The sequence below is a fragment of the Anopheles merus genome, chromosome 2L, assembly GCF_017562075.2.
Source record: "Anopheles merus strain MAF chromosome 2L, AmerM5.1, whole genome shotgun sequence".
Lineage (NCBI taxonomy): Eukaryota > Metazoa > Arthropoda > Insecta > Diptera > Culicidae > Anopheles > Anopheles merus.
The window spans coordinates 14,895,239-14,919,779 of record NC_054083.1 but is presented as its reverse complement, the minus strand read 5'-3'; the positions used below and the strand labels follow the sequence as shown (position 1 = coordinate 14,919,779).

At 39.9% G+C, this 24,541-nt stretch overlaps 2 protein-coding genes across 8 annotated transcripts in view; one reads left to right on the top strand and one right to left on the bottom strand.

Annotated features, from left to right (window-relative positions):
- LOC121592838 (homeobox protein orthopedia) overlaps positions 1-3,195 on the bottom strand; it is a 37,303-nt gene extending 34,108 nt beyond the window's left edge. For 2 of the 7 annotated variants that reach the window (XM_041914676.1, XM_041914675.1), the window contains exon 1: positions 1,675-3,194. In XM_041914676.1, the coding sequence (XP_041770610.1) occupies positions 1,675-1,810 (136 nt within the window). In that variant the 5' untranslated portion in view covers positions 1,811-3,194. Of the gene's footprint in view, positions 1-1,674 lie in introns of all 7 variants that reach the window. The other 5 variants (XM_041914669.1, XM_041914670.1, XM_041914671.1 and 2 more) reach the window with 5 other exon arrangements.
- An 18,842-nt stretch (positions 3,196-22,037) lies between these two features.
- LOC121593330 (protein stunted-like) lies at positions 22,038-22,633 on the top strand. The gene has a single exon (XM_041915587.1). It carries the CDS (start codon positions 22,357-22,359, stop codon positions 22,534-22,536), a length of 180 nt encoding a protein of 59 aa, XP_041771521.1. The 5' UTR covers positions 22,038-22,356; the 3' UTR covers positions 22,537-22,633.
- The last annotated feature ends 1,908 nt before the right edge of the window (positions 22,634-24,541 follow it).

The following is a 24,541-nucleotide window of genomic DNA, read 5'->3' as shown; positions in this document are numbered from 1 at the left end:
ATAAAGGTGCCAAAAGAGAAGCTATAAAGCGGCTCCAGTGGGCTCTACTCACGTGCGAATGTAATGTGGTTTGAAATTCGATTGGACCACACCAGAGAGACCCTCGGGCGGTGGACCTAATGATTTCGATTAAGTTTTTTCCCCCTCTCATTTAGTGGTCCATCCCTTCCTACAGCTTCATACGCTTTACGATTCATTCCCCCTTTCTCCCATCGCTGTGGGGTGCATTATGCATGGCCGCTAATGTGTCGTAAATTGTGTATGTGTTGGGTGCTTTATGTGTGTCGTAATGAAACTAGCAATAGCTATTGCTACAGTGCATTGGAAGTGTTTCGTTTCGTTTCGCGGTCGTATGCAAATTTTGATAGTGTCGCGGTTTAACGCTTTTGTTAGGCGTGCGCGCAAGCTCGCCGAGATGGGATGTTGCGGTTTATATGCACACTATATGAAGCTGGGAACTTAATTTATAATACGATTTACTGTTGCGAATAGTGGACGATGGTAGAGCGTATGCAATTAGTGCTAAGATGGGCATGGGAGTATACAAATGCAACGGTTGGAACAATTACTATTGACTAAACCATTGGTACGCGGGATATGGGTGCAAAGGTTTTAATGGCATCGTTTGATTTAAGTGATTCAATAAATTGGAGTTAAAACAATATTTTCCCGGAGTGAGGTCGTACGAGGCTTGTTTTTTTTAAATTTTCAAATAGTTACTTTACATTGTGTTCTCCAAACTATGATCTGTCCAGCAGAACACCAATTACACAAAAAACACTGTTTAAAAATGAAGCTTAAGTTTCAATACTAGAAAGTTATTAATATTGGTAATTGCATTATACGCTTTTTTCTCAAGTCTCGGATTTGAAATAAGCTTATTATCTAAAGATTACGCCTAAATGATACAAAATATTATTTTAAATTAAAGCTTAGAGGATCAAGAAGTGATGTGAATGTGATAAATGATCAGAAAGAATCGTAGATATAACCAACATTACAATAGCTACAATATTGGGTTAAAACTATGTTTTGAATTTTTAAAAATATTTCATGATAAAATATTTAAGAACACATAGTGTAAAATTATGTTTTTTATTTATTGCCCAGCCACAAATTGCAAAAAATTATACGTGCAGATAAGTCATATCTTTGTCAATTGTCAATAAGTCAATAAGATACTTAAAATGATTTATATCTTGGCAAAGCAAACAAAAAAGTTTTTTTTTAATTGAGTTCCAACTAACGTTTGAACTATTATTGGATTTTAAGACATGTGATCTTTACAAAAAAAAAACATTGTTGTATTCTAGACGTTGTGGATCTGTTATGTTGCAGACTTTGTACTAATATTATTATGAATAAATTTAGCTTTCAAACAATTCTTATGGAATACCTCATAGTGCACGCTGTGGCATGTGCTGTATAAGTAATTGAATCATAAATGTAGAGATATGTGTTCTATTTTTTTCTTTCTTTTGTGCGCCTGTATAGTAAAAATACTCTTTTTTAACACTTTCTTGGCATGACACATGACAGAAGGAGATTCAAACACTCAACACGTAATAATAGATTCTTAACGCGGAATTGCAACAATAAGCTGATTTGTGATACGACTAAGTACAAACAAGGATCACATATAAAAGACAGAACATCTATTTTTGGCAAACTCACCACCCAATCCGGCTGCGTTAAGATTGTTCAGCATATTTGCTGAGAAGTTTCGAATCGATAGCGCCGACAGTTTGACCGATTGTTTTCTTGCGAAGCGGAAGTGTTGTTGTCTAGCATACGAAAGAACAATGGTCATCGACTGTTGCACACATCCTGTGCACCACACAGAAGCTGTATTGAGGGCTGTTTTTGTGTTCTTTAGGATATAAGCACCGCTGCTATCCTTGTCCGTATTTATCCACTATGAGTAAGGGCTTGGTTTTGTCGTATCGTATACTTGGGTTGCACATTAAGCTCAGCCATTGGGTTGTCACATTCTATTCACAGCAAAAATCTGCTATTAATAATTTGTTTTTGTTGTTGACGAATATTCGTTTAAAATTACTCTGAAGGGATGAAACGAATTGATAAAAAAAACTGCTAAAACTGCTGTCCTGGTAAATAAAGTCGTTTGGATTACATCACTGTCACACCAGAGCATCCGTATCACAGTGTCGATATGCTGCATAAAACCACACGCACATACTTTGAAAGTAACACCTGTGACGCCTCTTTTCTCCTGCGAGTTGCACAATAACGTAAACAAACAAGGAACTAATCGAGAAAGTTGAAAACAAAATCACTTCAGGGTGGATAATTCGTAGCAAAAGCTCGACACACTGCAGATGCATAAACATAGACACATGCACAAACACACACATAAACAGACACACATTCACAAAAATCACACGCACGTACGGCACTGGAATGTGGGATTCGATCACAAACAGTTACTCCTCCCCACCCTGTACACCCTTGGACGGTCGCGTCGGGCCGAGCAGCACACTTCTCACGCTTATTAATTAGGCTTTATTAATTAAATAAGTAAGTAACAAATTAAATTCATTACGATGGACTGGAGGAGCAAATTATTTATCAAAACTCGCCCACCCTGGGGCAGGGCCGCGACGGTGGCCAGCGGATGGATGGTGGCGTGCAATGGGGCCAAGTTGTGTGCGCCACAGCACGGCGAGCCAAAGTTGTGCTGACGGTTGCGATCGGCAGTGCTGCAGTGAGTGGCGTTTAAGCTGGCAGCTTGGCAGCGAGACGGTCCTGCTAAGACGGTGCCTCACACTCGCACGAGAGACACGGCGGCCGAAAAGACGAGCTGGTCGGGCGTCGTCCGGATAGAGTCTGACGCGGGATATCAGTCTGTGGCAAAATCTCGAACACCGCGAGTAACCGCCTTACGATCCGCGCACGATTGTAACGGGCTGAGCACAGGCGCGACTGCACGAGAGCAACAGAGATAACCGTGTGGCACACTCTCGCAATGGTAAGCGTGAGTTAGAGTGTTTGCCACCGGGACGCTTGGCGCGCGGAGTGGAGGAAGCTACAAAGCTCGACCAAAAATGGATTACACTAAAACACCAACAGTAGAAGCGCGCGATTTATTTGGTCAAACTTCCGTACAAAAACACCGCACCGAGCAAGTGTGCAGCTGTAAGCACGGTGCCTGTCAACAAAGGATTGAGTTGCAGCATCAATCTCGCGTGTCCATTGTTTCGCAAAAGGGTGTGCTTTGCTGCGGGGGCGAGCGAAAGCGAACAGAGTGGTTCGCGTGCTCTTTCTCTCTCTCTCTCTCTCTCTCTCTCTCTCTGTTTCGCTTGAGGCAGAATCGGTATAGAAATAAATAAATAGGCGTAGCTACAAACGGTTAGCCGAAAGAAACCGCAAGATGGCCACATTGGTAGCTGTTGTACGTGCGCGTAACCGGGACAGCTACATTCTCGCCGTTCGCAGCATCCTTTGACGGGTGCGACTGCGCAACAGCTCGGGAGAGCTGCCTTTTCCCGCAAATGCACTGCCTCTCTTGGCTACAAAAGTGCATACTATTTTCCTCCCGTGACTCTTGCTACTTCGTCTGTGTGGGGGAAAAGTAGAGCTTTTTCACACTGTCATTTAGACGCTGTGTTCGTTTTGCAGAGCGCAGGAAAAATGAGCTCATCGTATGTTTTAGCTTTACGTTTGCTTTTCCGGTGTATTCTTTTTTTTCGCTACCACGCATTTATGCAGCACCAGCACTATCATCATGATCATCATCATCATCTCGTGATGCTCTTTGGTTGTTCGTGTTATTTGCTCTTAACGGTGTTATTTCCTTTCGCAATCGTTGCGCCATTTCATTCGAAACAAAAAGCTCGTTTCCTTCACTGTAGTTTTATTTTATTGCATTTGGTGGTCCGGACTGCTTCTTGTTGCTTTCATTGCATCCATTCATGCAGCGGAGAGGACTGATGGGTTGCACCGTCGAACGTAACATTCCTGAACAGTGGCTCGTGTGTGCGCCACTGCCGCCTGTGTCTCGGTCGGTGTAGCAGACCTGTTCTAGCCAAACGCGCCCCGAACCCGTGGTCCATTTCGGTGCTCCACGGTGCTGCACGGTTTGACGTGAGTGATGATGCAAATATCTTTCTTTTTCTTGTGTCAGGCAAACCCTCCACGCTCGGGCGGCAACCGTTTTTCGCCTTCCGGGGGCCATTTTTCACCAGCTTCACATAGCTGCCGTGCTGCTACGGTTCGGGAGATTGAGAGACGGCGATTACGAAGAGAAGGATATTTCCTCATTCAGTGGCGCCACTGCCACTAGCAAGGATCAACAGATTTCCGGTGCGGCCTGAGGGTGGCCATCCCAAAGGGGCCAACGGTGTTCTTCCATAGTGGCTCGTGTAGGGAACGGGTTTGCGGCGCGCAAGATCCGGGTAGCGCAAAGCAAAGCCACACGCATTTGTGAAAGCTCTTACAATTTTAATGCCACGTGGCGATGGGAGATGGTTTTGTCAAATAGTTTTATGTTCGATTTTAATGTTACTACAAAGTGAATGAATTCTTGAGCGTTTGAGTTGAAACGTTACTTTACCATTGTTGAAAATGATTTCAATGAAAATGATTTATGATGCTATATGCTATTTAGAGAAAATTTTCCATAAATTTGAAATACGCAACTACTTTTGAAAAAATGCGACAGAGAAGGAGACAATATGGTTTGATTGTTAGAGAGTCGTATATATTTAAGCAGACAAATTATATTGAAATTGTTCCACCGTACAAAACTACCTACGCTCTCGAATAACATTTACTCTTGATTTTAATAATAAAGCGTTTATAAGAGACACAAAGATGTTTCTCTATACGTATAAGTTGCGTGTCTGAGCAACTTCGAACGAGTAAGATTAATCTCGCACGAAGGGCAAACTGCCTCACTGACGATTATGGTTGTATGGTTTTTTAATGTAAAGGCTTTGTTTTTCCGTCGAGACTCATTCTTTTGTTATTCGCGATTATTGGCGAGAATTAAATTAAACAATATTCATTGCGTAATCCTGCCTACTGTCCTTCTGTTACCAAGTAAAAAATTAGGTAAATTTAAAACCAGATCATAAAAATGTTTATTTCCTATGAAGCTTCGTAAGAAAGAGATTCATTTCAAGTTAAATTAATTATTTTAATGTCATTCAATTGTCATAAAAATACTTGTAGTTATGAGCAGTATAATTCGCTTTGCAAATGTTACGTCTTTTTAAAACAAGGAATTAATTTTAATACCAGTAATTAAAGTAATTTTTAATATTTTAAAACACATTTAAAAATAAAAAGGCTCAATACTGAAGGTCAATATCACACATCAGTTAAAGTAGCGTGAGCAGAAAACTACAAGAAAATACAATATGAACGTTTCATTTTTGGCTGCATTACTTATTCAAATTTCCTTTCGCTCGTAAATCACGGCAAAGTCTTTGCGAACGACCATCCGAAAGCTTCTATTACCAACCGATGCACACAACAGCATTTCCACAGACACGTACACACACACCGTATGCATCTTTTGGGCTCCGTCCAACATAAAATACACCAATACAATACATCTACATCCTACCCTTGTGTATTTATTGGCAGACTTGCAAAAAAAAAAAAGTTCAAGTATGCAGTTCAAGTCGAGTCCTGTGTCGGATTTCGAAACACATTACGAGAGCAATCCACAATCCGCCACGTATTTAGTTTCGATGGCCATTCGGCGATCAGCGGTGATTTATGTTTTTTATCATTCGGCTTACCCAGTTCTATGCTGGCTTCCGGACAGCGACCGAGCGCACGTCTCGGGAATGAAAGAGGGAAAGAATACAGAAACAACGAAACAGACGGTAGCAACAATAACGGAAAATGGAATCATCGCCCATACTCGTCTGCTTGCGGATGGAAAACCGTGAACCAAAACGTGTGCAAACAGTCCACCAAATAAATGCTTTAGGTTTTGTCCCGAAACTGAGCGGGTTTTCCATTTGCACCGGTTTGGTTTTTTGAAAGCTTGCGAGTGGAGTTAAAATGCAAAACACCATAAATTGAAGTGAAATAACCAAAAAACACGCATATACACACAAGCTGTTTGTTTTCGTGCATTCTCCATGCATTGACGCTCGCCTGTCGGGCGTGGTGAATTGAAAGCCAAATAAAATGTACAAAAAGAAAGCAAACCGTCGATGGAAAATTGCACCCCACATCAGCGGTCGAGCGTGGCGCAGCATGAAACAACCGTGGGAGGGAGGATGGAAAGCACTAAAGCGCAGTTAGCGCAGTTCCGTTTGGCAAGGATTTTCGCAGGGATTTAGCGCGTTCGGAAAAATTGTCGTTTTGAATGTATATTACCGCATTAATGCTTAGGTTGTATGGGAACGTGGATTTTGCTGTAGAGTTTTTCCCGCAACCGGGTGTGCGATACAGCAGGGGGCCCACGTCGTCCACGGTGTCGATGGGTGTTTGGGGCTCCACTCATCGAGGTGGCAATTGACGGCTAAGGCTAAGTGACAAAATCCCGCTGCAGTGAGAATGACGCATCTATTCGGCAGGGTTGGCTTTCGGCTGGATGCGCTATCTGCGATGCACTCAAATCCTTTCATCCAGACAGCCGGGCAGGCGAAAAGCTCCACTTTTTCACCTTTTCCGCAACCCCGAATAACACACTATTGGCGCGCGGGACAAACAGCTACATGTGACTGAAGTTCAAACAATACGTGTATCTAAATTGCGATGGTTTTTTATGCGAAACTTTAAAACAGATTTTTACCACTTTTGATAAATTTTTCATATTTTCATATTTGTATTAATTGCTCTTACTATATCACATAAACAATTGTATATGTGTTAGAGGGGAGGAAAATGAACAAGTGTTTTTTTGTTTTGATGAGAAATAATAACAAATTAAACGAACAAGAGTTTTAATTGAATGTTTTGCACATACTCTAGTCAACATTCTACAAATTGTGTAAATTGTAATAATAATTGTTGTTATTGTTTATTTATCTGTAATAATGATCTCTGTAAATGTTCTTAAGTCAAGTCTAAGTATAAATTAAAAAGATTGATCCATTTAATAACTCATATCGAATACTTAAAAAAATTATTAAAAACATAACTAATTAAGAATGCTTGAAAGCAAAACCTTATTTGAATCTTGAAATCATTATTTCTACTTACATCAATATTATTAACTACTACGAATGATAATTTGTATTAATATAATTTAAGACATGGTGCAAAACTAAATGCACCGAATATTACAGATCTGCTTATTATACATTTAAGTTTTTCATTAAATGTGACGGCACAGAAAAGAAACAACAACAAATTGAAATGCTCAACGTGATTATGTAAATGCATGTGTAAACTGTGTGAAGAATAAAGGAATGCAACGCACGAAGAACATAGTGAAATCTGTACCATCAGTCATTTTTTATACAAAATAAATGTTATTATACAAACTTTGCACAAATTATTGTTTGTATTTTGGAAAATTGTGGAAAGATTCTATCCTATGATTAAGCAAACTCGAGAAACGGGTAATACACAATATTTAACTAATACGGCTGCAACTTGTTTCATGTACAATTGTGTACACTTTAAAAAACTTAAACATCAACTTTTTTAAAGTAGAAATAGTATTCGATGCTATCACGGAACGAAATAAAAAAAACTTCTTTAGCTTACATAATTTGTTACTATAATTTATTGCAAAATTCGTCTTAAAGTAGAGATGTACATATCTTTGTATGTGTCGGAAAAATATGATGTGGACAAATTATTTCAACATATTTTTTTACAAAATAAAGGTTTATATTCAGAAAGTAGAAAAGCAGCTCATTGATGTGCACACATTCAAGAAAAAAAAGTGTTTATTGCATAAATGCATAAATCCATCTTGCTACATGTTGCTTTTGAAGAACTATACATATTTTAATATAAAAAAATTATGTTCAATATGTAATCTAAAATTAAAAAAAAGTCCACCTGATAATGTTCGTCAATCACAACAATCACATTTTTAAATCGTAGATGATTTGTAAATATCATGTAATATAAAATTGGTGGCACCTAGAGTTGGAGTGGTTATGAAAACATAATATCAACTTTATATAAATCATTACATAAAGGGAAAGGGGCCACGAGAGTCAATCACGGGTAATCTTAAATCAAATAACAACTCTCAATCAAAGTCAAATCAAATTTCAATACACCACTGAAGACACCACAAAACATTAGTGGCTTCAGTTCAGTACTCCAGGGAGGATAAATCTTGAAAAGTAATATATGCGAACTGTGTATGTTCAGGGTAATGTAATTACAAGGAGAAAATGTTAGGTCAGTAAGATGTTATTGCATATTAACGCTAAGATTTGAAGTAATTTGCATAAAGAATGAAACAATTCTATACAAAAATCAATTACGAACAACACCACATTGTTGACGATCGTCGATAAGTGGCAGCTCAGGCGACAAACACCAAGTCCTGTTTGCGAGACGGCGAAAGGAAGGATCGTAACGCGCAGATTTTAGAGAAGTATGTTCTTTCGAGGATGTGTCCGTTTAGTCCATCGTCAAAGAGGACTGGAGCTCGTGATCGGCTGAAATTGGTAGAGATCCATTTATCCATAATAAATCATTCCATTTGTACTAGGAGTCTAAATGTTAGCATTGTTTGCCATCAATACAGAACATAAGTAGTGGTGGTCGTAAGTTGCTACCATGAACCCCGAATAATGAACGAATAGAAGATCATGACAATCGATCGGATAAAATATTAATCATGAAAGATCTTGCTACTCCCAGCTAGGCATGTTTGGCGAGTATAATGGTAGAAAAAAATACTTTCCAAGGTCAATTGCTTGCAAATGCTCCCAAATTGCACATGATTTGTCATTGTTGTTCTGCTGTTTTATTCTGATGTAGTATCAAACTGATTGTCACAGTTTGGCTTATCGATGGGTTATCAACCAATATACTTCCCAGCACGCTGGGTTACTCTTAGTTAATACTTCTTCACTGTTAAAATTTGCTGCCGGATCCCGGTTAAAAATAAACGAGACTCGTACAACTAAGATCGCGGTTATGATCTCGATTAAACCTATTTAACCGAAAATTTCGGCCAAAAATAACAAATGAATTGTTTAACTGAGATTTCGGTTAGGGAAAGCTAAGATATCAGTAAACTGGAAGATTGTCGGATAAGTTTTTTAAAGCCTAAAACAGTTAATGGCATGTAAAAACATCGTCCAGTAACAAACATTTATTCTGGATAGAAACAATTATTTGTAACTATAGCACATAAGCCTGCACCGCTGCAGCTCTTTGCTCGAGTTGTTTTCTCGAATATCACAAATTCATCACAAGTTGTAATGGAAAATAGGAACAAATAAGAAAATATTACGTAGTTTCTTACATTATCTTGTTCCTGAATGTGGAATATTTGCTATATTAAAACCAAATAGCTCGATCAAACTGTGTTTCACTCAGCTAGTCTATCCTCAAAACACGCAGGGAACAGTTACGTATCTGGTAGGTTGCAAGCAGATACATAAGTGGTACATGATGTAAACTCGAGAGACAAAGTTTCATCTTCTTGTTTTTAAGTAACTACCGTTGACGGTGTGGGGATCAAGATCACTAATGAGCTGTTTTTTCGTATTTTTTCCCATAGCAGGATAGTCAGTCCAGTGTCCGCCAACACGGGGCTTGAACACATGACTAGTGTGTTGTTTGATCGTACGCGTTGACGTCTTAACACAGCCATTCCCTATGAAGTAAATGTCTATTTTGGGAAAATGTGTACCTTTTATATTTCTGTCTGAATTAAAAATATTTACATAACATGAAAATATTATTTCAATTTTAAAAAAACAGTCCCATGTAATTTTGAAATAGATCACATGATCGGATTGGTGTTACAAATCACACACTGAACAGCATGGTAGCAAGATGCTAAGACAACAACGACTTAATTTACTATTTACCAAGCAAGCCGCTGTACTGCTGCAACGATCCGATAAAGTTTACTCATCATATTAGAATTAGAAACAAACTCGACCAGTTCTAGCCTCCGGATGCGGTTTTTGGTGCGATTTAATTTAGCTGCTAATCCAACCGTATCGTTCATATTAACAGCATCATCCATCGGGTCGAATCATGAACGATCCCCTGGGTGCGAGGAAGCGTAGTACCTTCACGCCTCCGTGCGCCGTTCCCGCTGCGGCCGTGCAGGCTTTGTTTGGATACAGAGCCGCCACCGGTACTGACAATATTTGGTCAAAGATAACCCTCTCATCCCCGTGGCTTTACGGACCATGCCATGGTTGGATGATCGACTCACGAGATCGTGTCCGGCGTTTGCTCGAAGTATGCGAGACTGTGCCGGTGAGTGGGAGAGAGTATCTTTGGTAAACATGGGGTAACCATTCGTAGTGGACTGCTGGTGTTGTTCGGTGGGACGCAGATACTCAAGATGGAAGCTACGGCCACAAGCGCCATGTTTGGTTGAATCGCGCAAAAATACAATTATCGTTTATTAGCACCTGACGCTGGTGGTGTGGGACTTTTTTTCGGGTAAAAACATCAACCGCCGTTCTGGTCGCTCTTTTCATGCCTTTCTTGCTGGAAAGTTTCATATCGAGCATGTGTCGAGATGGTTTTTGAATATAGTTGGTGGTGTTGTATTTTATCGTTCGTCTTTGACGTACTTTTTCCATCAACACTCAAAAATACCGCGGCCATAGATCTCCTCCCAAAAATAGCTAAAGCTTCACCGTTCAATAATAGTTGAAATTGTCACTCCACTGGAACGAACAACTCGTTTTTTGGAGAAGCACTACTGAATGCTAAGAAAAGGAATAAGACCGCGCAATATAAAAGAAGTGTCAATATTCGGGGGCCGTGCCGGTGAGTCTTACTTCGTGCCGGTTGCATGCAGTCAAGCGAAGCTGCGAAAAATCGAATGGATTTTTCCACTCGAGAAGGGTTTGACCTTTGGTGTTTGTATGGTTTTTTTGTCATGTCAAGCTTGGTCATTGCGACGCAAAAGACTTGTGTATCTGGGAACGGCTCCAGATCATTGCTCATAAGGAACGGAAACAATACGCTGTATGCCAGCTTTGACACATTCCGTGCAGATACAGTCGAAATTGTAAAATTGAACGCTTTATAGTTGACAAGCTTTTTACTTTGATGTGCAATACACGGAAGACACTTTCTTAAACCAAAAAACACATGCATGAAACCCCTATTTTTAAACCCTTTAATATCTAACTTGGTTTGTATAACATACAACAAATATTGACAGCTTAGTCGACTTTTCACTTTTTATTGTTAGGATGAACATTACGATAATTAGCGGCATAGTTTAGATAATGTTATAAGTTATTAGTTTTATTTAATATAACAGAGCGCATAATAACATTATCAAGACGATTTTTGTGTTATGCCCTGATGAATGAAGATACATACATGTATATCAACATTATTAATGGTTAAATGATTTTAAGGGTGCAAATGTGATCGTCTTTATAGGTTAACATTAAGGAATTGAGCAAGCAAATCAACTTGCTACAAGGGGACAGTTCGCACAGTAATTGAAACTCGTATGACTTTGTACTAGTGTCGCCGTAGCTATACAACAGTTTCTTCGTCTTCTTCTTCTTTTGCACAACAAACATTGTCGGTTAAGGCCTGCTTGTACTTGGCTTGGTTTTCAGTGGGTTGGCTTTCAGTGACTTAGTGATAACCTATAGTAGAAAAGTCAGTTCTACTTATGAAGGCACGGTCCATTCGAGACTTGAACCCATGACGGGCAAGTTGTCAAGTCTTACGAGTTGACGTCTGTACCACTAGACGGCTCGAGCTATGAAAAATGCTATTCTTTTGTTGTAGACTGTCTGATTATGTGAAAAAATTTGCCATGTTTTAATATATGTTTTAATATAAAATAAAAGTGAGGCATTGTCTCCTATTATGCCGCGTAAGAGCATTCGAACCGTTCGTAGTAATGACTGAAAGTCTAAGATAATTTATGTTTGAGGTTCGAATGGTCAAATTTGGTTAAAATATTCGATGTAATTTATGCCATTTTTATTTTCATACGTGATTTTTATAATACTAATTATTATCTTGAGTTTATAATGCAAAATTTGTAATCATATTTTTAAATTAGTTTTCATATGTGGAAGATAAATAAATAGGATAGGATAAATAAATAGAACAGTTCAGTGCCTATTTTATCTCTTTTTATTTTCATTTCAATTTTTAGTAGCATTCTATTTAATCATAAACTCAAATCAATCTATTTCAATCAAAATGTCAAAAAAGAGAAGAAATACAAATTTGTTTAAAAAATTAAATGCTTTTTAAAACTTGCATATCATATCTGTCATCATAATTGTAATTCAGCAATCAATAATGTAATTAAGAAAACAAGAGTTTAATAAACAAATAAATAAATAATGTAGGTTAATTATTTCATTTTAAGCAGCACGTTACATATTATCATACTACAAAGAGCTACGATTGTTTTGTACCTGGTCGTCTAATAATGTGTCACGTAAGATCTGATTATTAGCATCACCGATCGATAAATTGTATGCTAGGACACCGGAACGACTGTAAGGTGCCGATCATTCCAAGTGCATCGGGAAGCGTAAAGGCACATCGTCAACGGGCCCGCTAGCATAAAGCTTACACGCAATGTACGGTCACTTGCAGTACCAGTGGATTTGTGTCTCTGCCCTGTGTCGCACAGTTACCCATTGCCGGTGCCATTGGGTTGCTCAAATGAATGATTAGAATTTAATTAACAAAAGCCCTTTCCATGACGCTGCCTCCCATTGTGGTCCGTCCTGTTCGATCATCTCCGGTTTCGATTGATCACCGTTTTTCGGCTTCCATTTCAATGTAAGTCTTTGGTCCGTTTGGCAGCGGGAATGAAATGATGAATGGTTTTGTAATAAATGTCACACAGCGCGACGACAAGCGCCGGTTGCCCCAGACCAGTCGAGCGCAAAACGGGCGCAGCGGTGCAAGTCATCAGCAGCAGAAGATGAAGGCTCATCCGTCATTTTTCGACTGAGAAAGTAGCACGGACCAAGTCGTTGCCGGTGTTTTGGCAGAGAAGCACACGTCCAAGACGAGTAGAAGGATTCTGTTCTGGCACAACGAATGATTTGCATAACAATAGGACTTGCCGGCTTGTTGCACAGAGCAGTACATTAACGCAAATGGTTTTGTTTTGTAAGAAACCTGTCACCAAATGTCAATTTGAACTGAGGTAATGCGTTCATTAGACACAGGAAAGAAAATATATTTTATTACACTTTAACCAATAGTCATCTGTTTTGTGTTGGTGTTGCTATTAAATAATTTGCTGTATAAAGCAACTCAACAATGTTGCGTACAGAACCGCAATAGTGAACATTAGTGTTCTCGAATTGCAAATATCGCTTATCGAACATTTGAATAATTTCCACTGAAGTGAGATATTTGCTCAGGGAATGCGTTTGATGTGAAGCAATAATAAGGGGTACCAGGCTTTTCTGGCCTGTTTGATCCTACATTCAGTAGGAGCTGTGTGCAATATGGCATCGCATATTGGATTCGGCGTACGCCCAGAGCATTGTAGAGGATGGTTTATTCCGAAATCTACAATTAATTTGCAGCGAGCTTATATTTATATGACCCAGGCCTGGAATGTGTGTTTCAGGACGGCTGGAGCGATATAGTTTGTGTGTTGTGTGCTGTTTGCTGATCGGTATTAGGATTCCTGTTTTTTGTTTTGCCCCTTTCGATCGCTATGGAGTACTTGGCTCAGTTCAGCAACAACGAACGTTCGTTGATTGAATGCACATCGTAGTTATGAATATTTCTAAAATGCTTTGTTCGAATATGAAATAGCACGAAATGCACTTCGTTATCGGCGCACACTGCACACCGCACACATACACCGCTGATAAGCGGAATATCAGAATTCAATCAAACATTCCCCAGCGGAAAGGGGGACCATAAAGGGCTCATTGAAGGAAAAATCTGCATTGCTCTCGATGGCTTTCCATTTATCGAGCTGGCTAGAATTGAAGGGAGCCGTTCCGTGGATCTGTTTGCTATTCTGTGGAGCTGTACCGTCGCACATCAAGACAACGGTGCGTCCAGGCACATAGACGAACATAGAAAACCTCCCCCAGAGAGTAGTATTAGTAGCCAGCAGTAGTACAGAAAGCCAATAACATTTCAATCAGTCGCTGTTGTTGAATTTCAAAAACAAGCTTTCCCTTTCCCATTCAGAGGAGCTAGTCGTCCGTGCCATCGTCGAAGCGGACGCCCCACATCGTTCCGCTCCACCCGATGGGATGAAAATGGTGAATTCGAAACATTTTTAATATCCAACGTTTCCATCCTCGAAAACCCTCTTCAAAACTCCCACTTCAGCGTACCGCTGTCCCCCCCCCCCCTATACTCATCCCCTTCTCTCCACAGCTCAACAACCTCATCATCTCGATCCCTTCGCCGGTGCCACGTGGAGCGAGCTCCCCCACATTGGCGGGAGGAAGGAATTTAGCTTCATCATTTCGAGCGCTGTGCGTGTTTCGAGCGGCCTCGGCACTGGTTTCGAAGTTCCCAGGATACCGAACTTCAGAGAAGCCGAATGAAACCGGAACGCCTCACCATAGAAACCACATTCCTGTTCGGTTCCGTTTTGCTCGCAAACTATCCGCAAAATTCCCGGGAACGTACGCCCTTTTCGTCGGTGTTTGTCATGGTTCGGTCCATTGCTGGTTTCGGTTCCGCCCTGCCAGGCTGTATAGCCCACCCAAAGGACATCCCAGCCCAGGGCGGTGGTAGAGCAGGAAAGAAAGAGGCAGAAAAAGAGAGGGGAGGATGGAGGGATGGAATTGTGAGAGGTGGGAGGGAAATGTTACCACCTGAGCACCCGTCGAAGGTACGCCATCGGAGCCCTTTACCTGCACCACTTCACGCCACGTGCCACATCTTGATGGCGCGGACGGAGCAACACGCGGGCGGACGAGGGGTAAAATATTAATAAAACACACTATTTAGATAAAACATTCGAATACAAATTCACCACCTAATTAAATGCACGTGCCCAGAAAAGGGGAAAAGGTTTCAATCGATGGCCCGAGTGTTTCAATCAAGGTTCACGGCTTTACACAGGCTAGTCGTTTGACGAGCTTGGATGTGTACGCGCACCCAGCACAGAAGAGCTGCGTGGAAAATGAATAATTTCTTGATTGTTTTTTGACAATAAGAAATCAAGAAAAAGAAGATGATAAAAATAACGCTTTCCCGGCTGAAGTAGTCTTACGATCCCGCGCTACGTCCAATACCCTTTTGGGTTTGTTTGGGAAAGGCAGGAAATGGTGGCACTTTGCACTTAGGCTACCTTGCCGTACGGTGAGCTTCTGGTACGGATTTCTGACAATAAAACAAGGCAATAATGTCTGTTCCTTTACCTAAGGACGTGAGGACGAACCGGAATAGGAATCCTTTAGATCAAAGCCGGCAGCATCGAGCCCAGGACCCAATCGAAAGCCTTCCGAAAGCGGCATCCATAAAAGCGGTGTTGTGCTTTCTGCGTAATGTAGGCATGGGTGGTATGCGTTGCGCTGTTCGGAAGCCTTTACGCAATGGCCGAGTGTGAGTAGCGAGCGTTTTCTTCTCCTTTCATCGCCAACAATGGTGGGGGGCGGTGGTGAGATGGCGGCATCGCTTCATGAGGTGAAAAAGAATGAACCACAGGCTTCGTGAGCCTAGCTAACAGCAGGCCCACCCAGCAGTTGTTGAGATGGGCTATGGTTTGTTTTATTGTTTTGATGCATTCAGAATTGTACAGGAAGTGGAAATGTAACTGAAAGAGTTTAGCGAGACAAGCTCCCGCGGGAAAAGTGAAACGTGACGTAAGGTGTGTGTGGATGGTGTATTAGTTTTGGGCGGAGGAAAGCTATTGGGCGTATTTACAGCCTGTAATGTATTGAAGGTTAACTGGATGTGTGCCGACAAACATGATAGGATGCGGCTACGAAAAATGGGTCGTCTGTGAGTTGAGTAGCTTCGTTTCGACGTCTATAGAGGCTAATTTGTGGTTTTATTATCGCCATTAGGAAGTGTCCACCTGGAGGACAACGGACAATTCCTTCCATGAAGATCGACTAGATACAAATGAAAATAAAATGAAAATTAAAAACAGGTTTTTTAGTGAAACTTATTTTAGATTTAAGTGTATTAAAATGTGTTTTAATTTTTTTTTGTGTTTCATCCAACTAGGGGAAGGTAGATAAAAAGGGACACTGCGGGTAAGATGTAAACTTCTTATAAATAAATGATAAAAGTAATTATAGAATAATTATACAATGCAGTATCCAAACTGAAAGTTAAACAACACATTTAAGAACATTTTCTGCATAATATATGCAAAAATGGTTAAATCTAACGTGTAGTCCCTTGTGGATCTAATTTCGCTATTGCGGATCTTAAGATCTACTTGAAATGTTTACATTTTCGAAAGTTTTAATAAATGAATGTGTTGTCGTGATTATTACGCAAAAAACTGGTGAAAAAACCAGAATGAAAGTAATAAAAAAAGTTTTTTGGTGACTTAAACATTCTGACACCATGGCGGGAAAGACAAACACTCTGTCGTAGGGAAAGATGGACACCGAATTTGTTGACTTGTTGATTTATTTGTTGTTATATCAATTGGTGATGAATAGTGTTCATCAAATACCTTGAATAAAGGTATTTGTAAGGTAAAAACCATCCAGCAACTAGAGAAAGTATTGAAATAAGCGAGAAATGAAACACCGATCCAAATAGAAGCCATGCGTTATGCTATTACTCGATGCTGATAAGGCACTTCACGAAACCGAATATCTTATTACGACTTGGGCAACTTAAGACAAACAAAACGAAGAGACATGAATATGATATAGTTAAGAAATATATGAGAGATTCTATGGGATTACAAGGATCGAAAAGTTGAATTTTGACATGGTGGAAAAAATGGCTTTAACAAGTCCCTCAAACTTGCTGAGGTCGCGGACTTTGCACGTAGTAATTTCCTAAAGGGAAGTTTAAAACTGTTTTTATGTAAAGCTGGAGCAACGTCAGCTGTTAGTGTCCAATTTTAAAAAAAAATGCCTTTGAATCTGCATTGTGCAAGAATTTAGAAGTGGCGCTTCTTCTTTTTCTATTTGGCGTAACGCGGACATGCCGGCCAATACAAGCTTTTGAAACTTAATTCATTACCACGTGCCGGATAGTCAATCCTTGCTACGGGGCAATGGCCCATTGTAGGCTTGAGTGTGTGGCGCTTACGATTCCTAAATTCACGGCTGAATGAACCGTCGTTGCAATTGGCCTAGAATTTGCTTATATTCGTACCAGGACGTGGAAAGAAATAGGGTATGTGACAATACTTTAAACTTCTTCAATTTCCAACGTTTTATACAAATGTCCATCTTATTTATCTCTTTATCTCTTGTTGACCTGCTCACGATAGAGCACGTCGATGTGACATGGCCCGGCCAACAATCATTCTCTAGGGTGCTAGGTCCCTGGTTGCATTGGCGGATTTAGGGTGTCGGGGGCCCTAAGCGGTAAAAGGAGCTGAGGCCCCCTGTTGGTGTCGAACGGGGGGAAGGGAATATTGCAATTGGCTTTAAATCCAACTCACCTTAATGGTTTGCTGGCGGGGGAGACAGGATATCGAGATCCCTTGACTACTGGGCCCCTTATGTATATTTTATTTTTTTATTTATTATTATTTTTTTATTATTTATGTATTAATAATTTAAATTATTTATTTAAATATTCAACATCTATACCCTAACCTATTCCCCTATAATCTGCCTTAATCCGGTGTCACTAAATTTTGAAATTAATAAAATATTTTCTTTAAATTCGTTGGTCGTTAAATTGAAATCAAAGTGATTAGACCATGTATTGAATTGCCTTGTCATAGCTATTAATGGCTCATTGTATCCATACAAGGTACGACTGTTCTCACCAACAAGCAAGTTACGAGCGAAGAGGTCTCGAAGGCACGTAGATGTTGCTCTTCTCTAATAGACAACGTATAATTCGTTTTTTTACATTTTAGCAACAAATACACATTGGTTTACCTTATAACGATGTTCGAGCGTCTGTAGGCCAAGGAGAAAGTGACGCGAGCGATAACTTGGCATGGTTGTAAGTCCTCTGAACTGGTCGCATTTTAAAGCAAGTCTTGTAAACTTCCGTTGTATTGCCTCTATTGTGTTAATCATCGCAGTGCAATTTGGGAACCAAATTACTGAGCAGTACTTCACCCACGAGCGCACAAGACAAGTAAACAACGACGAGACATCACTACATTATCGGAATTTTCGAAAGATAAAACCTAGCATCTGGTATGCCTTGTTAACAGTGTTGTCCACGTGTAAACGGAAATATAAACTAGAGTCCAGTGTAACGCCTAGATCACAAACTTCCTGATGACGATCTAACACTCTGTCTAACAACAAATAATTATGGTTGATCATTTTTTTCAAGTCTATGAAATGATATAATAACAAAATTATCAAAGGGGTAGCTCTAGATCATTTTTAGACCCCAAGTACCAAACACCAAGTATGAGTTTCTTCGTTCATGGGCCCCTATTGGGCACAGAAGTTCTAGATGAGACTACTGTACACACTGTTGTATAAGCTGGAATAACCATCCACGGGGATCCTCGCTGCCGCTCAGTACATTTTCATGATAAGGTGCATGCAACAAAACCATGCATTTTCATGGTCGTTGTTTTTATATATCCCTGGATTTTTAACATTTTCCTTAACGTCTCTGTCTTTATCCACCTTCTCCTATATTGGTCACGATAGTTCATATGCGATATGTGTGCTAATTTTTTTAATAGTGTGTCGTGTGATGTCAAATACGATACAAAAAGAGACATATTTCATACATGCCCGTTATCGTGTGAGCCTAACATAAAACTATTTTATTTTCGGTTGTATGAAAACAGTATTACACTGGTGTTGTTGCTCGTTTTGTTGGTAATTTTGAAAATCTTTTGTTTGCGGCTTGTGCCTAATAATTTGATCAGCTCAGCAATCGTTTTACAATTTAAAAACATCTTTTATATGCTTCATTAAGATGCGCTAGCAATAAAACAAAACCGAAAATGTGACAAAAATTGACAAATGAATATATCAAAAGTAACGGTCGAATTTTGATTTTTGAATCTATGCCTGTGCTATAAACCGGTAAAAGTTCCGCATCAAAAAAGCTTCTTTGTAAGCTTGCATCCTGAAAGCTTTCATTCGTGCTTTTGAACGAAGAAAATCGCTATTCTTAATTATAGCTTGCTTTTATAGCATAAATATAGCAAAATAGTACGGATATCTTCCGTGAGAGTCGCTAGTGCAATCAAAAGAGGTAAGAAGAGTTTTCTGTATTTTGATTGCTTTTTTTTGTAATATCTTCATCGAACCTAATTTGGCCAAGATTAAACATTCAGCGGGTTATAAAAAGATATTTGTAAAATTAATTGTTCTGATTTTGTATTTTATTTGTGTAGCTGTACTTTAGAATTTTTGTAATCCTAGGGTCGGTCCCGTGGTACACAACTTAACTACACTATACTGTGTTGGACTCTTGGCCTGACTATCCTGTTAGGGGTAATCAATAAATCATAGATAACCAAGCCGCATAATGATAAAGACAGGCCTTGAAAGGTCGTTGCGCCTAAAGCAGAAGAATTCGACTTCATTTTAATTGTTAATCTTGTGATTTTTTTTTCTTTTGGCACAACAACCACTGCCAGTCAAGGTAGGGCTTGTACCCACTAGTACAGTGGGCTTGGCTTTTAGTGACTTTTTGTTACCGTAGCAGGATAGTCAGTCCTACGTATGGGGGCACGGTCTATTCGGGGCTTGAACACATGACGAGCATGTTCTTAAGTCGTTCGAGTTGTCGACTGTACCACCAGACCGGCCCAGTCTAGGGATTAGGGATAATATTTTTATTTATTTAATCTATTACGTATGGATGAAATGTTTCCTAATGTCAATTTAGATTTAGATTCTTTGATTCCATATCTATAATGATTTATATTGCAAAACACTTGCAATAAAAGAATGTGTATAGTTAGTCGATAATTTATTATGATCACGGGTGATTATTACCACGGGCACATATCCCAAAAAATATACGAATGTTTAACAAATTTTCATGCTCAATGTTTGGGTTTGTTTGCACCACAAACAGTAGCTTTCGAAGCTACTTAGCTCTGCTAAGACGGTCGACCCTCTCCACGTGAAGTGCGTCACTATTCATAGCGCATTAAGACACTTCCTATCGCACAAACCTGCGGTATTCTGTGTCGGCTCAGCAGCCACAAACAATGTGGCGTCATTTCACACCTCTTCAGCATTTCCTGTTCAGATTCATGTGTTCTGCAAGATCGGTCGAGGAGTATGTGCAATATGCTTCCACACACAGCATAAGCATCGTACCGTGACATCCTTTTCGCCACCGCAGCACCACAATACATCTTAGAATGGTGTGGACGAAGAATAGCGTTTGATTTGAGTCCTGGTTTTACTTTTGGGTTTAGGTCCCCAAAAGCTGCGAATGATCCTTGTGTGTCGTTTTATAAACAGGTAATAGCTTAGTTAGTTGCATTGAAGGCAGTCAATTGAAAAGAAGACCTACATTACAGTTCTCATCAGCAGGAGTGACTTCCGTTTTGATCAGCAGCTCTATCAGGCAATCTTTGCGAATAAAGATTAGCTAGTTTCAGTTCTGGCGCTTATTAACACTACGATGTAGTGTTTTAGAGCCCCAAGGTAGAGTTGAGCACAACTTCCCAAGCCGTGGATTCCAAAAAGAGCTGTGATATAATAGTAATGTAGCCCTATACAGGCTATTTACACTTATTATCCAGCCGGAATAAGTACCACGCAGCTGAACAGTTGAGTTTTTGTTACAAGGGACGGTACATTTGAGGCTTGAACCCATGACAGCAATGTTGTTAAGTTGTGCCCGTTGACAATTGCACCGACACTAAACATAGTTTTAATCAATTTTCGTATCCTTCAGATTTTAGGATTTTTAGAATCTTCTGGAACACATAGGTAATATAAATTCAAAAGTAATAATTTTCAACATCATCTGGCGCGTGCCAATGATCATTGCCACGCATTGTAGCAGATGATCATGCCGTTTGATGGTATAAGACAGATATGCTATTTGTCTTCCTCGAACCGGGAAAATTAAAAAGGATGTGTTGTCGTTCCATCAGCTAAGTATGATCCTGTTGCGATATGGATTCATTTCCAATCCTTGACAGCAAGATGGCTGACAGCAGATAGCTGGATTAGCTGTAGCAGAAGATCAGGCTGACAAATGTGCAACCACATTAGCACTGCTTCAAGACACAAACGCTACGAGCAGTGTATCGGTAAGAAGATAGATTAAGCTCACTGCCGCTTTGTTTGCTTTAGCCGCGTAAGAAAATCCGACCAGGAGGAAGCCACCGTTTTCGGAAAATGTAACAAAAATATCATTTCGGTTTCAGATATCCCAGATATCTCTTTCAAGTCCCTCCCAAACAACTCGAAGGCTTTGTGTCTCCGGCGTATGTGCGGTTACAGTGCCCATTGTAGTGTTGGCATTATCCACGGTGTCAAAATTAGAACCTCCGATCGAGCAGCATTATGTGACAAAAAGGAAAAAAAAAACACACACACACAGCCAGCCACTCCAGTCAAGGTGCGCAAGTAAGTAGTTTGGTTTCATCGCGCAGCTATTATTTGTTCGCCGCAACACATAAGCCGGCCTTGTTAAGCGAGACATAAACAAACGATGCCAAACACCAAATAGGCCCAACCGGAAGGGCTGTTGTTTGGCACAGTCTTCGGGGTGAGAAATCTGCTCATTCAAACGATGCGCCCCCTCCGTCTGTCCCGAAGCGAGGCACACTCGGTGTGAAAATGTGCACAGAAAAAGATGTGTGAAAACGGATCATTAGCGCAGCAGGCGGTGAAATAAATGCGGTAGGCACGGTTTTCGCAAACCGATCGACAGCCGACCGGAAAAAAAGGTGTTGTTATTCTGGCGTTGTACAGCTTGTTCGGTTCGGTTGAGTGTGTTAAGTGTTTAATAATTCGAGGTGTATGTTATAAATTACGCCAGGAAATCGATTGAAGTGATTGATTCTAGATATCGACTGCTGCCAGTCGGAGAGAAAACCGGGGGGAAACGGTGGTTGCCAAGCTAACAAACACCAGACGGATAGTCCCGCTCTTGGAGGCTTTTTCTCGAAATCTGTGCAACAACATGGCCGCTTGGAGAGCCGCTGGATTGAATTACATCAACTACTCCAACATTGCCGCCCGAATGGTGCGAAAAGCGTTGAAGCCAGCATTCCGGGCAGATGCCGCTCGACGGGAGGAATCGCACATTAAAATGACCAAGTGGAAGGATGGAAAATCGGAGAAGTCGGCTACGGAGGCGTAGGAAGGAGCCATCGTGGGGACATGTTTGTCAAATAAATTGGAAATATTTTAGATACTTGGCTGTACTCGCCAGCTTGTGTTTTAGCTTGCCCTTAAAACCGGTTTATTAATTTTTGAAGGCAATTATGAAAGAGTACACTGTACTAGACTAAAGTCCAACAACTATACGACAAGGTAAATATTTTACAGGTGAATTATGGCAGCAATATGCACGAGGTGGTAAAAGTGTTGATGAGGTTTGATAAATGATAAATTCTTACGTTTTGTTTAAAATTAAGCATTACAATAGTGTAATAGCAACGTATTTTTTATTTGGTATTTTTTAAGTATTTTTACCGCCCCATACCTATTGCGGTCATAATTCACACTTTTATGAACAACTGAATACTAGACGAATACTTTTTGGACCCACTGTTCCTTTCAGATAAGTCCCTTCTTCACCTTGATCTTCACCCCGGCTACTAAGGATCTTCAAAGTTGTGTTTGATGTTTGCATTGGATCTTGAACAACAAATACGACACAAACTATTGGAATGATTTATTGGTTGTTAAGATACGTATTCGTATACATAGTCACATAGTTTGCTTCAATTTACTGTCTAGATTCTAGAAAAGTACTGTAAAATTCTTTTAATTAAGAGATTAAGAGAAGAAAATATTTATCTGTATTTCAAATAATTTTGGACGCGTAAATTAACGTTACATGTAATAATATAATTAACATATCCATTTGTTTGTTACTGTAGTACTACTAAAGAACTTGAAAATCACGTCAAGCTTAAACTTATGTGCAGAAATGCATTGGTTTTTTGTAGAACTGTTGGGCAACAATAAGCCTCATCAGTAAAAACATACTCACCGAAACAACAACAAGAATAAAAAAAAACACTCGAAGTTAAGAAAAAGATCAGAAAACAGAAAGCTTTAAGATACTTGAAATTTAAACCAGGGGTTGCTTTTTTGAAAGTGCGGTTGGATAAAATTTAGCATTTGAAAATGCTCTCTTTGATTTGAATAAATGTTAAAAATGATTCTGTACGGTGTAGTTTTACCAAAAGAAAACAACATGATGTGCTCTTACTGATTTATCCTTTGTTACACCTTTAGTAGCACGTTATCCAGTATGTTGAAAGCAACTGATGTAACATATTCGTTTGGGTTACAGTTTGCCAAACCACCATGCACCGTTTGTCATTCTTCAGTTGATTTAACGATCAACTAACGCTCAAATCACCCGTTAAATTGAACGTGCGATGCTAAAAGCGCAAACACTAAAGTGGCTGAAAGTGTTCCGCCATCTTGACGGAGTATGATCGAAGCTAATCGAGACTGATTGCACCTTCTAACCTCTAACACACTATTCAGGCGTATCCGCCTGAAGCGAAAAGGAGCAATGAAATATTGTGGTAAGGTTCAATGCAACCAGCGATTGGATGAACGCAGCACATCGATTGGTAATCGAACCGAAACTCATCTTGGAAGTTTAAATTGACGTACCGATCGATTTGAAGCGGGATGGGATACTTTAAATTGGAAAGATGGTAAAAAACCGAACTTTCAACCGAAGGTGAGTCGACAGAAATTATGTGTTTTTTTGGCGCTTTGGTTTCAAGTTTGATTTAAGGGTTGAAACCGAACAGTATGGATAAGTTAGTGATTGACGTTAAAAAGAGTATTTTTATAATGTGAAAATTCCATCCACGTTTAAAATGCTTTCTTTTGTAAATGTCTGTTTGAATTACAATAAAATCAACTTAATGTGATATGAAAAAATCATGCGTGGAAAGCAAACTATGGCAAAATAAATCTATAATACGGAACATGAGCATTAGCGCTCAAGCTTCCTCCTTTTAAATTACCTTGAATTGAAGAACGGTGCTGATATACTATATTCAGACTTCAACCTAGGTCAGCTCGTGCAAAGCCAGTCTGAGGCTACGGGCAGTCCAGTGCTTACACTTTACCATCGTAGCTCGATCCGTAGGATCTTGCCGGCCCTAACGATT